Genomic DNA, 12,564 nt, shown 5'->3' with positions numbered 1-12,564 from the left:
CTTGCAGATATGAAAACATATTCCTTAAGATTATATTTTGGAAGACCTTAAAAATGATAAAAATGGTCAAATATGTAGCAGCTTATCATATAATCTGCTTATATTCATGTGTTTGTTTCAATGATAAATATCATTTAATGCATAGATTCTAATTAACTATTAATATTATAAGTTGAATTACAAAGGCATAACATCTGAAAAATGGGGCCAAAATATCACTCATCACATGCCGAACTTCAATACTGCTGAGGATTTCCTCTTCATTACGATTCATTAGGCAACAGGACTGGAGCTATGTAAGAGCATGCCTGCAATACAAATAACAAAAGCCACAAATTAGCAAGTAAATTCAAATATAGTGGAACTTAATTAATATGGTGTTTCAGAGATAAATAACGATGTCTTATTAAGACATGATTATAAAAGCGTACCTTTGTTTTAAAATGCAGACTAGGCCCATGAAAATTAAACAAATGTCTTCATTATGTGTAAAGTCCAACAGTGAACCTGAATTAGCTTACTGCAATTTACATTACCAATACCAATTTAGTAAGTCATCTTTTACCACTGCATGGCACTTCCTCTGGTTGCATGAGGAGAAGGCATCGAGAAATGGACGGAAGCTGGAAATCAGGTGGGATGCTAACAACTCCTCACCATAAAAGGACTAACATATTTATACAGGCCCAATTTTTTAACTAGCTGAGCGTGCTGTCAGCCTCTCAAAGAGACTGCTCCATGCATTACAAAGTTTGTTGCACATCTTCATCTTGATTTTCCAATAGGTTTCCTTGACAAAATTTTCTGTGTATTCGGAATGTGGCAAAAGGAATCAAGCATCTCAAATGTGAGTATCCTATGGGAACACTGACCATGAAGTCCTCTATGAATTCATGCTGCTTCTTGTCCAAAACACATCGCTATGCAATCTCTATACCCACCCCCTTCTAAACCATTCCCAAATTTGGAATTACTGATCTGCAGCATAAACCATTCTAAGGGTTTTATAAGGGGTAACAAAATGGCCTACATTTTAATTATGACAGCTTACTCTAAGGTAGAAAATTAATTATCCTGTCAACTCATTAACTCACGCACCAGCAGAACAATATTGCTTAGTATAAACTTTATTCTGTTATCCTGTGGAAAACTTGTAATCATATCTTTCACAGTCAGTTTCAGCCAGGGTCCATGAAAAGAATCCTGTTGTTTATGAACGTAGATCATCTGCACACATTATCTCAGTACAAGGAACATCAGGCAAGAAGTAAGGTGGCAGATCTGGGGCAAGTTGATGATGTGGAGTTGCTTCACGTGGGTAATAATTTAAACCTCCCCTTTTTTTACATGGTGAGAGAAGATATTTTCATTTGCTGGTGCATGAACTTTTGTTTTCGAACCAGTCTATAGGGCTACAAATTCTCTCAGTTGTGAGTTTGTAAGACAGAGTAAACTTAATTTTATTATATTTCTAGTCTGCGAAATTGTCTTTCAGAACACATCATACATACTCTGTGCTACATCACTGTAGCGCAGAGTAAGAATTAAAAGTGCACTTTATGTTTCATGATAAATTTAGTTCAGCCACACATTATTTAATAGATTTACTGTTACAAAGTACCAGAAAACATGAATATATACTTTCCCACTATGAATATAGGAACTTCATGATCTGGCAGTAACACACAATATTGTTGTTCACAGGGACCTAGGTTTGTGTCCTGTTTGCAGATAGTTTACTCTGCATTGAATTTTCAGAATGTATTGAGCACTCTCATTAAGAGAAAAGGTGATATTCATACTTAGCTTATGACTTTTGCATTTTGTGCAATGCAAACTATCCCCAAAATTTACATGAATTTTCGTCAATTCCAGAAAAATGAAAACAAGGGTTACACTGTACAACTAATTCCAAACCTGAATGTACACAACACGGTAGTACTCCATTATTATGTCTCTTGAACTGCTACCTCTCCCTGGCCCTGTCAGTCTGTCCACATTTGAACCAGATGCAGGATACACACTCTGTGCCATTATGGAGAGTTCTGAGGCTCTACGTAGTGGGGGCAAGCTATCTCCTCCATCTCCATCTACATGTGTCCACCTTTTCTTATCTGGATCCCACACTATCTGTAACAGCAAAAAAGTCCTTCATTATCAAATTTCAGCTCATTTTACAAAAAAGGCTTTACATCCCACATTGGACCAATAAATTACAATAATATAGTGGCAGTAACCAAGAGTTAATTCTTTTTTCATCACAAAGGGGAAGATAAAACTGTCAAATTTCATATTCTCAAATTACGGTTGAATAAAATTATTATAACACCAATGAAAAGAAAACAGATAAAAAGTGGTGCAGAGTCCAGTTATGAGCTCTTATGCATTTGGTAATGAACTTCAAAGTTCTATTTAAAGGACAGAGAACTTATTAACTAACTTCCTGACCATTGACTGATCAAGAAGGAATCTGCTATGAGGGTTGGTTTTAATAGTTAACAGGCAGTTCATCAGGAGGAAGATGAGGATGGCATATATTTGTGAACAATGTAACTATAAAAACAAAGTAGGGTAGAAATATAACGTATCAAGAAATTAATCGGCCACTTAGATTGTAAGAATAAAAGAAATTCAAAGCAGTTTTTAAAAACCCCTACACATATTGCTTTACACTTACTGATGGATTTTTATCATCGGGCAGTTTCATCTCATTTGATGGCTGGACACAAAATCTGTTCCAGATTCCTCTTAGCCAGCTGCGAATACCTCCTGCAGGTGTTGGCTCTTCTGTTGGTGGTTCCATCTGTATTGTCACGCACTGCATATCCTACCAAACACACCCACAAACCACAGAGACAGTTATTCTCAAACCAATCAAGATACAGGTCTGCAGAATCTACACATGTAGAACATTCTAAATCAAACAGAATGAGTCCCGTTTCATTGCTGCTTATAACAAGATCTCTTTTTTTTTGGGGGGGGGGGGGGGAGGGGGCTTGTTTCATAATGAAAACAAGAGTCATAAATCACCATATACATTCCTGTAACAGAATATCCTTTCTCAACATAAAATCTGAAACCAATGACTGTAATTAAACATATCATACCTAAATCACAGCTAAATAAGTTCTGCAGTTCTAGAACACAGAAATACAGTTTGTTTTCATATCAAAACTGCTCCAATTCATAAAACATAATTCTATTTAAAATTAAACATTTCAAAAAAAATTGACAGTGGAATCACGGTTCCGGAGAATCTGACGTAAATACGTCTCTGTAATGTAATGAAATAATTCTTATATAAGTTAAGTACTTGTAAATTTCTAAAAAGTTTTTACCAGCACAACATTTCAAAAAAAATTGACAGTGGAATCACGGTTCCGGAGAATCTGACGTAAATACGTCTCTGTAATGTAATGAAATAATTCTTATATAAGTTAAGTACTTGTAAATTTCTAAAAAGTTTTTACCAGCACAAAATTTTCTAGTCTACGACGCACTTCTTCTACAAGCGATTCACAGCTCAGTTTCTCCCCAATAACAAAGCGGATTGTTAACGGCAGTAATGAAACACAACAATGCCGAGTACACATAACAATGCACGAAGGAGTTCATATAAAAGCTGATCATTGTTGTTGGTCCATATTTACACATTGTTGATATGCATCTTTCACATTTTCGTTACGCCTTTTTGCCGAACTAGAGCAGGGCGCTCCTTTCGGAGCTCCTAGGGGGGATTGTTCAAATTTGTAAAACGCAACCAACCTTGGTTAGTCCCTAAGGGGAGTTAGTTTAGTGTCTCATTCAAGTGTTTTAACCCCTGAGTAAGAAACTAAACTAACCCCCCCCCCGAATGGGGGATTTAAACACTTTACCAACCCCCCGAAGGGGGTTGGTTGCGTTTTAAAATCTTGAGTAAGACACTAAACTAACCCCCGTGTATAAACAAATATAAGGTGATATTGTTGATGACGTCATTTTTTGACGACAACGATGGCTAATCCTTTCGGAGCGCTTCCTGTAATCTGATATTTTACTTCTTTACGTCGCTGATCAGAGGCCAACAGTTCTTGGTTAGTCAACTATCTACGTCCAACCCCACCCTTGCAAATCTTCTTCTTTTTTCTCTTTTTTTTTGTTGTTGTTGAATAGTTCTGATGTTTTAGTTCTTTACGTCGCTGTTCAGAGGCCATCTGTTCTTGATCAGTCAACTTTCTACGTCCAGCAACACCATTGCTAATCTTCGTCTGTTTTTTTCTTTTTTCTCTCTCTTCTGTTCCGGTTGTATACGTTTTTCTATGTTTATCAATGTAACTCTCCCTTCGTTTTTCTTTCGGAGCGCTTCTTGTAATCTGATATTTTACTTCTTTACGTCGCTGATCAGAGGCCAACAGTTCTTGGTTAGTCAACTTTCTACGTCCAAACCCACCCTTGCAAGTCTTCTTTTTTTCTATTCTGTTTTTTGTTGAATAGTTCTGATGTTTTAGTTCTTTACGTCGCTGTTCAGAGGCCATCTGTTCTTGATCAGTCAACTTTCTACGTCCAGCAACACCATTGCTAATCTTCGTCTGTTTTTTTCTTTTTTCTCTTCTGTTCTTGTTGTATACGTTTTTCTATGTTTATCAATGTAACTCTCCCTTCGTTTTTCTTTATTTATTAAATAGGTCTGATGGATTAGTTCTTTACGTCGCTTTTCAGAGGCCAACTGTTCTTGGTTAGTCAACTATCTACTTCCAACCCCACCCTTGCAAATCTTCGTCTGTTTTTCTACGTGTGTTATTAATATGGTCTCGTTTAACAATGTAAGTCTTCTTTCGCTTATCCTTATTTGTTAAATAGATCTGATGTCTTAGTTCTTTACATCGATGTTCAGAAGCCAACTGTTTTTGGCCAGACAACTTTCTACGTCCAACCCCACCCTTGCAAGTCTTCGTTTGTTTTCTTCTGCTCTTCTGTTCTTGTTCAATAAGTTTTTCGCTTTTCTTCATTTCTTAAGTATGTCTGATGTTTTAGTTTTTTACGTCGCTGTTCAGAGGCCAACTGTTTTTAGTCAGACAACTTTCTACGCCCAATCCCACCCTTTCAAGTCTTCGTTTGTTTTCTTCTGCTCTTCTGTTCTTGTTGAATAAGTTTTTCTGCGTTTATCAATGCAAATCTCCCTTCGCTTTTCTTTACTTGTTAAGTAGGTCTGATATTTTAATTCTTTACGTCGCTGTTCAGAGGCCCACTGTTCTTGGTCAGTCAACTTTCTACGCTCAATCCCACCCTTGCAAATCTTCGTCTGTTTTTCTACATGTCGTTAATATGGTCTCGTTTATCGATGTAATTCTTCTTTCGCTTTTCTTTATTTCTTAAATATGTCTGATGTTGTAGTTCTTTACGTCGCTGTTCAGAGGCAATTGTTCTTGGTCACTCAACTTTCTACGTCCAACCCCACCCTTACAAATCTTCGTCTGCTTTTTTCCCCTTCTGTTCTTATTGAATACGTTTTTCTACGTTTATCGATGTAAGTCTTCTTTCGCTTTTCCTTATTTCTTAAATAAGTCAGATGTTGTAGTTCTTTACGTTGCTGTTCAGAGGCCAATTGTTCTTGGTCACTCAACTTTCTACGTCCAACCCCACCCTTACAAATCTTTGTCTGCTTTTTTCCCTTCTGTTCTTATTGAATACGTTTTTCTACTTTTATCAATATAAGACTTCCTTCGCTTTTCTTTATTTCTTAAATATGTCTGATGTTGTAGTTCTTTACGTCACTGTTCAGAGGCCAACTGTTCTAGGTCAGTCAACTTTCTACATTTATCAATGTAAGTTTTCTTTCGCTTTTCTTTATTTCTTAAATAGGTCTCATGTTGTAGTTCTTTACGTCGCTGTTCAGAGGCCAACTGTTCTAGGTCAGTCAACTTTCTACATTTATCAATGTAAGTTTTCTTTCGCTTTTCTTTATTTCTTAAATAGGTCTCATGTTGTAGTTCTTTACGTCGCTGTTCAGAGGCCAACTGTTCTTGTTCAGTCAACTTTTTACGTCCAGCCCCACCCTTGCAAATCTTCGTCTCAAAATCGATCATAAAGTCAGTTTTTATAATAGTTTTCATAATCGTAATATATCGAATGAGTATCACTTTACCTTGTTGGAGTTGGTACTTCAAATACTTGATAACGTCTTCTTTCACTTTCCTGATGTTTTAGTACAACTGTTAGTCAATTCTTAAGAATGCGAAGTGCTGTTTCTGGAGCAGTGATAATGCGACTGACTTGATATTCTTTGATTTCTTTTGTTGTGAAGCGTTATTTGTTTACTCGGCATTGTTGATGACGTCATTTTTTGAAGACAACGACTAATCACAAATTCTTATAGTATAGTACTAGAGCAGGGCGCTCCTTTCGGAGCTCCTAGGAGGCTTTGGTCAAGTTTGAAAAACGCAACCAATCTTGTGTAAGAACATAAATTAAACCAGCCAAATTGATGGTTTAAACAATTGACCAACCCCCCTTCTAGGGGGTTGGTTGCGTTTTGAAATCTTACGTAGCACGCTAAACTAACTCCCCTTCGAGAGTCAAGTTTTTAAAACGCAACCAACCCCCCCTTCGGAAGGGTTAGTTTAGTGTCTCATTCAAGTGTTTTAACCCTTGAGTAAGAAACTAAACTACCCCCCGAATGGTGGTTAAAATACTTGACCAACCCTCCTTCGGGGGTTTGGTCAAGTGTTTAAAATCTTGAATAAGGCACTAAACTAATCCCCCCCTTTCGGGGGGTTAGTTTATGTCTCATTCAAGTGTTTTAACTCTTGAGTAAGGAACTATACTAAGCCCCCCAAATGGTGCATAAAACAACTGACCAACCCCCCTTCGAGGGGTTGGTCATTTGTTTAATACGCAACCGACCCTTCCCCCGGGGGAGTTGATTGCGTTTTAAAATCTTGAGTAAGACTCTAAACTAAGTCCCCCGAATGGGGGTTAAACACTTGAACAACTCACCTTTTGGGGAGGGTTGGTTGCGTTTTAAAATCTTGAGTAAGGCACTAAACTAACCCCCTTCGGGGGGTTAGTTTAGTTTCTTTTTGGTTGAATATTATTATTAGTATCAGATTACCTTTTTGGTGTTGGCAACGTCTTCTTTCACTTTCCTTCATTTCTTAAATAGTTTTATGTCGCTGTTCGGAGGCGATGTGCTGCTTCTGGAGCAGTGATAATGCGACTGGCTTGATAGTTTTTGATTTCTTTGTTGTGAAGCGTTATTTGTTTACTCGGCATTGTTGTGTTCCACAACAATGCCGATTTTGTTTATAGTTGACATTGTTGATGACGTCAATTTTTGATGACAACGACTAATCACAAATTTTTATAGTAAAGAAAATGACCCTTCCGCATAGACGTATTTACGTCAAAACTACATGAAACAATTTAACATGATCGTATGGCCTGAAGATTTCTGTCTTCTGGGTTATGAATTAAAACCTCAGTAGCAGTGGCTTACAGTGAACACTTCTCATCCCTGTTAACAATACTTTTAAGTCTGAGCTACTGAAAGCGTCGTTTAATAAATTATGAATTGATTTAAACAAATCTTCTACGAGCCTCCCATTCTCAAATATTGTCTCCCCAAGCCGCTTCTTATGTTAAACTTCTAAGAGGTTTCAGATGAAAATTCTCTCTGCATTCCTTGTCCACCCTACACTATCTACATGTGCAATGCAATTTAATGTATGAAAATATTGCAACCTGCTTGGCGTTGAATGATTCTTGCGGAAATGTGGGGATGGGGGGTGTCACGACATTTAGGTTAATGCCGCCACCCGAATTGTCTTTCAAACGACTTGAACTGAGCGCGCTCTGCTCGCACTGACATCTCTGGTGACATCATAGAAACAGTCTCGAGCTGTTATGGCGCTTAGGGTTGCCGTCGTTTCTTTGTGATAAAAAATCTCTTCTCTCTCTTCTGTTTTAAAGTTTGCACGGAAAGTGTAGCCTTGTGTTCATATTTCTTAATTTGAAAGTACAAATATGCATGTCTGTTCTCCTGAATCTGCAGTCTTGTAACATACTGGGCTCGGGCGGGAATAAAAAATGTTTTATGTTAACCACGTCTGGGTTAATGGCGCTTTATGGTGCGGTATTGTACAGGTACCAGGCAGTTAGACGGCGTAAAGTCTGTTTTCAGCCCTGGCCTACGTTCTGTTAAGCTACTTCTGTGTTTGGTTTTTTCTCGGAAACATGCCTTGAGTTCCCCGTTTGATTACAGCTGTCACATTTTTCAGTTACTCTGTATGTAAAGTAAAGTAAAGTTTGTCCCACTATACGCCATGTAGGCGTTTGGGGGTGGAGGTATAGCTCCTCTCTTCCTTGACCTCGGCACTAGATGGGGTGAGTGGTCAGCATCACGCCCCGGCCGGCTTTACCCCCGGGAAAGGACCCCGGTACCCACATTGTAGAGGAGGCTGGGTGGGCCCCAGAGCCGGTCTGGACGCAGGGGCCAGAGGAAAAATCCTCTGCCCCCGTCGGCGATCGAACCCCGGTCGTCCAGCCCGTAGCTAGTCGCTATACTGACTGAGCTATCCCGGCTCATAAGGGGGGTACGGCCGTATTTCACTCGTTTTGCATGGAGGTTCGAGGGTAGCGGAATGCATAGTGGGCAGTGGGATGCGGGTGACTGTCCACACTGCGTCTCGTTGGGTAGCGTGCTAGGTACAGTGCGTGTAAGCATGTTTTCTCCTGATGTAAATTTACTTTTCATTTATTTATTTATGTTATGTGTTGAAAAACTATTCCCCTTGCGCAACACTACCATTGCTCAGACTCACAAGCCGCCACTGCTTCTGACACAGAACGTATATTAGGAATGTATAACAATTACAAAAAGTATTCAAAGTACAAAAAGCATAACATTTTATTAAAAATTTAATGCTGAAATTGTAATTACAAAAATGATCACAGGCCATCCTTCATACATTCAGTATTTTATATAATTATGAAACTTCAGTGACATAACAAAGATCCTATGATGGCATATAATATGTGCTGAAACATGTAACCTTAAATATTTTAGTTTCATATTGTAGACTGTAAAAGTAAATGTACATACCAAGCAATCTGCCTATACTGTACAATTCTTAAATACTTTTGCTGTTGTCCAAATTTATCATCAAAGTTTCTACAGTCACTTATAACATATGAACAAAAACTTATGGCAACTGCAAATACAAACACATGCCATGACAAACTATAACAGGATGAAGACAATTGTGACAGTCATTGTCAATTTTTAATTAGCGACTGTTGCCAATTTAGTAACCCTTTGGAGCATTACAGCCACAGCTTCCAGATTTGTTTCCTGGCTGTTATCTTGCTTCTACTTAAGCAGATGAGTATTTCTTTCTGCATATGGTGCGAGAAATCTAAATATGCAAGTTGCACTATGTACTTTTATCACCCTTAAAAATCCATCGACCTCATCTGGGTTTGAACCCACGAACCTTGGGTCCAGTGGCGAGCATACTAACCACTAGTCCACCAAGAGCAACAGTGAATATTATTAAAAAGATATAATTAAATAACATTTCAACCCTGAAAATGGAAGCAGTATGTTAATCTGAAATGTTCGTAACCACCTACAAAACTACGTGGTATCACACACATGGCATAATGATTAATGTGACATAATCACTGATCACACAGTAGGTTCTTACTCAACTTGAAGCTATTGCATAATAATACAATTGTAATTATAAATACAATTACAATCAATTACTAATGTCTATTGCATCATAAAACAATGAAACAGTATCACTGTAAATATCTGCTGTTCTGTTTTTCTGTTTGTTGTTCATGTGTCACGACCACTTAAAGGACATGAAACATGGTACTGTGTGCACTGCTGTGCTAGTACTAGTTGGGTATCCACTGCCATTTCAACACTGGCTTGGAACCAAAGTTTCAATACTCGTGATCAATAATTTTCTGTCACTGACTTCACACTTCTTTTTCTCACACCATTACTTTAACAACTATAGCTAGTCATCACAAATTAACTTTTTTGTAATCCAGCACTGTTTTGGTCAATTACATCACGTTGCTAGTTGAGTCTACTGGTTTCTTGATATTTTGTAAAGGATTACTCAATCCTTTTAGAAGGCAGGGTGTATGAAACCATAGATTTATGTACATGCATCACTTTGCCAGCTGGCTACTTGTAATCTGCTATACAAGGCTGCAGGGGTAAAGGGGGGAGACCTCAAACTGCTTACTGTGACATCATGGCAAATACTCATCACATTAATATGCCATTCCTGCAAGCCTCATATTCAAATACAAGAATGTTCAAGTCAAGTATGATTTTTTTTTTCAAATTGCCAACATGGATGGCACTTTACTATATTAAATCGTGGACCCTAATTAACATACATTCAACAAGAATGGAAGCTCTAAGTTCTTGAAACAATTAATGATGTCCACTTTCCTTCAAATGCTTCTCTAGGCAGAGGCTACCAGAAATTAAAATGACCATACTTTTTAGTGACCTGTTTGTATGATGCCAATGTTCATGAATTCTCTTCATATGAAAGCTGTTATACAAAACATTACTACAGTTTTCTCTCCTGGAATGAGTCTTATTTTCAAAATAAATGGTTTACATACAGTAAGACACCACATTTATAAACAAATACACCAAATCTCTGTAACATTCACAAAGTTTGGGATCTGTTTGAGTCAATCAAGTGTTTATGTACTTGGAATTCATTTCAGTTTAAATGGGAAATGATTTTTATTTCACCCTTTGCTTGTTAGTAGCATGTATCTACAGTTCACAGATCAAGAGAAAATCCCTGCTAGGAATTCAATATACGCGCATGCGCAAGATTTCACGGTGAGTGATAACCCATCCTAAAAGCATTCGTTCCACAACCACTGAACGAACAACAGACGACAGGCTTTCATGGGTACAGCTTTAAGATTACCTCACAGTGGCACAGTGATTTAATCTAGAATATTATCGCAACACCCACAGAACACATTACAAGTGCGCTCACTACATGCTACTCTTGACGTTTTCAGTCTGTATGCAGTAGAGTTAAACTCTGACGTATCACACTTCCCACCAATAGCAGCCCTCTAGTCCAGCTGATAAGTAACATTCCCCCTGCACCGCACCAGAAACAACTTCCGCCCGTAGGGCTTTTCTCATCATCTGTGGACAGTATGCTATATATGAAGGTAACATTATACCTCTTTGCCTCACGTGTCATATGCCCTCTGTTCTGTTCCAAGCGCATTTCTTGTGACTCAAGACGATCCTTCTTGCTGGCCAGGTTGGCACGTGTGTACCGATTTTGACTTGGCAGAAACAGCACCTGTGCAAGACACTCCTCCCACACTTGGGTGTAAGAGTCAAGGGACAAGTCTCCATGACCCATGCCTTGCTTTACCACTTCCATCTCTTGCCGCAACACTGCATGTGCCTGTGCTAACTGTTCCTGGCCGGAAGGCAAAGGCGTGTAAGCTGAAGCCCCGGCGAGTAGGAGGGCACGGCGGTGTGCGCGGAAGGGTCAGGGCGCAAGCCCGCCTGGAGCCGCCGCCGGTGCAGATCTTGGTGGTAGTAGACTCATCCCCTCGCTTGGAGTTGTTGTGATAATATAAACTTTTTGGTGTAGTTTAAATGAGTTTCTATTTACAAGTTTGAAAAATCTGCATTAGCAGTTTTGTATAGAAAATATGACTGTTTCACCAAATGCCGTTTAATGTTCAGTATCGGAACTTTTATGTAGTTATATTTAGTGACGGAAAACCATGATGTTCAGATTCTTCTTTGGATTAATCATGAATCCACAACCACCCGAGGAACAACAGCAAGAACCTGGGGGCATTCACCCACCTGGCGCTCCAGGACCTCGGAATATGGAACCACCTCCGCAAAACACCCTACCCCCTAACAATAACATACCTGTAGAACCTGGAATGATGCCTGGAGGCTCCATGGCAAGTGCTCATCAACCTGACATTTATGGATCTGACTTTACGAATGGGCTGGCAAGCCTACCCTTAGGTATGCAGATTTGTCTTACAGTTAGAATTAGTTTGTGTTTTGAATCCCATAGCAAGATCTGGCTCTTGTATTGCCTGACACAGTAACAGTTTTAGAATTTTTTAAGTTTGTGTGTGATATTAAATCAAGTTGTCATTTTGAGAAGGGGGTTTTATATTTGTTTGGAACTCCTCTGCTGTATTTCCTTGACTTTTCATAACTCTAGAAATCTTATAATTTGCCATCAAAATGACTGTGTGTATTATAGTAAATACGGGTTATAGTTTCCATACTGCAATTTTCCATACTTGAAATGTTTTTTTTTATTATCCTGACAAATTTAAGTCTTACTGTTGGATATCTTGTCCATGTGAAACTTTACTGCTGGTAGAGAAGCTTTTTACATCTTTTTAGTTGAGCAAGTTATTTTAATTTTGTAAATAGGCTAATTGTTTGCTAGGTGCAAATAACATGCATACATGGCAGTGATGGCTTGATTAATAATTAATATTCAGTAACTAAGAATTTTAAAAATAGTTTCCATCTTT

General features: G+C 38.4%; 2 protein-coding genes across 4 annotated transcripts in view; one reads left to right on the top strand and one right to left on the bottom strand.

Annotated features, from left to right (window-relative positions):
• Positions 1 to 111: 111 nt before the first annotated feature.
• On the bottom strand, positions 112 to 7,300 carry LOC147874620 (uncharacterized). Of its 3 annotated transcripts, none has more exons than XM_087344373.1 (4): positions 7,091 to 7,300; positions 2,678 to 2,827; positions 1,918 to 2,130; positions 112 to 308 (listed from the first exon to the last, which is right to left on the bottom strand). In XM_087344373.1, the coding sequence occupies exons 2-4, from the start codon at positions 2,822 to 2,824 to the stop codon at positions 264 to 266; spliced, it is 405 nt and encodes a 134-aa protein (XP_087200499.1). In that variant the 5' UTR covers positions 2,825 to 2,827; positions 7,091 to 7,300; the 3' UTR covers positions 112 to 263. The 3 variants fall into 3 exon arrangements, with proteins under 3 accessions (XP_087200499.1, XP_087200500.1, XP_087200498.1); XM_087344374.1 differs by lacking the exon at positions 7,091 to 7,300 and adding an exon at positions 6,125 to 6,230; XM_087344372.1 differs by lacking the exon at positions 7,091 to 7,300 and adding an exon at positions 3,471 to 5,284.
• A 2,958-nt stretch (positions 7,301 to 10,258) lies between these two features.
• Positions 10,259 to 12,564, top strand: part of LOC147874619 (uncharacterized) — a 6,829-nt gene continuing 4,523 nt past the window's right edge. The window contains exon 1 of the mRNA XM_087344367.1: positions 10,259 to 12,037. Coding sequence (XP_087200493.1) covers positions 11,782 to 12,037 — 256 coding nt within the window. The 5' untranslated portion in view covers positions 10,259 to 11,781. The remainder of the gene's footprint in view (positions 12,038 to 12,564) is intronic.

This window comes from Zootermopsis nevadensis, unplaced genomic scaffold (assembly GCF_977971745.1).
Source record: "Zootermopsis nevadensis isolate Lab colony 2312 unplaced genomic scaffold, Znev_1.0 Znev_ptg000007l, whole genome shotgun sequence".
NCBI lineage: Eukaryota > Metazoa > Arthropoda > Insecta > Blattodea > Termopsidae > Zootermopsis > Zootermopsis nevadensis.
Note: the sequence above shows the minus strand (reverse complement) of the source record. Positions and strands in the feature narration are given on the sequence as shown.

Excerpts from the sequence above, each read along its gene's own strand:
- LOC147874620 (XM_087344372.1), bottom strand. The coding sequence starts at position 3,593 with ATGTGTACTCGGCATTGTTGTGTTTCATTACTGCCGTTAACAATCCGC. Across the intron at positions 2,131-2,677 it reads CCGATGATAAAAATCCATCA|ATAGTGTGGGATCCAGATAA; the intron begins GTAAGTGTAAAG and ends TTGCTGTTACAG. Across the intron at positions 309-1,917 it reads ACCGTGTTGTGTACATTCAG|GCATGCTCTTACATAGCTCC; the intron begins GTTTGGAATTAG and ends TTTGTATTGCAG.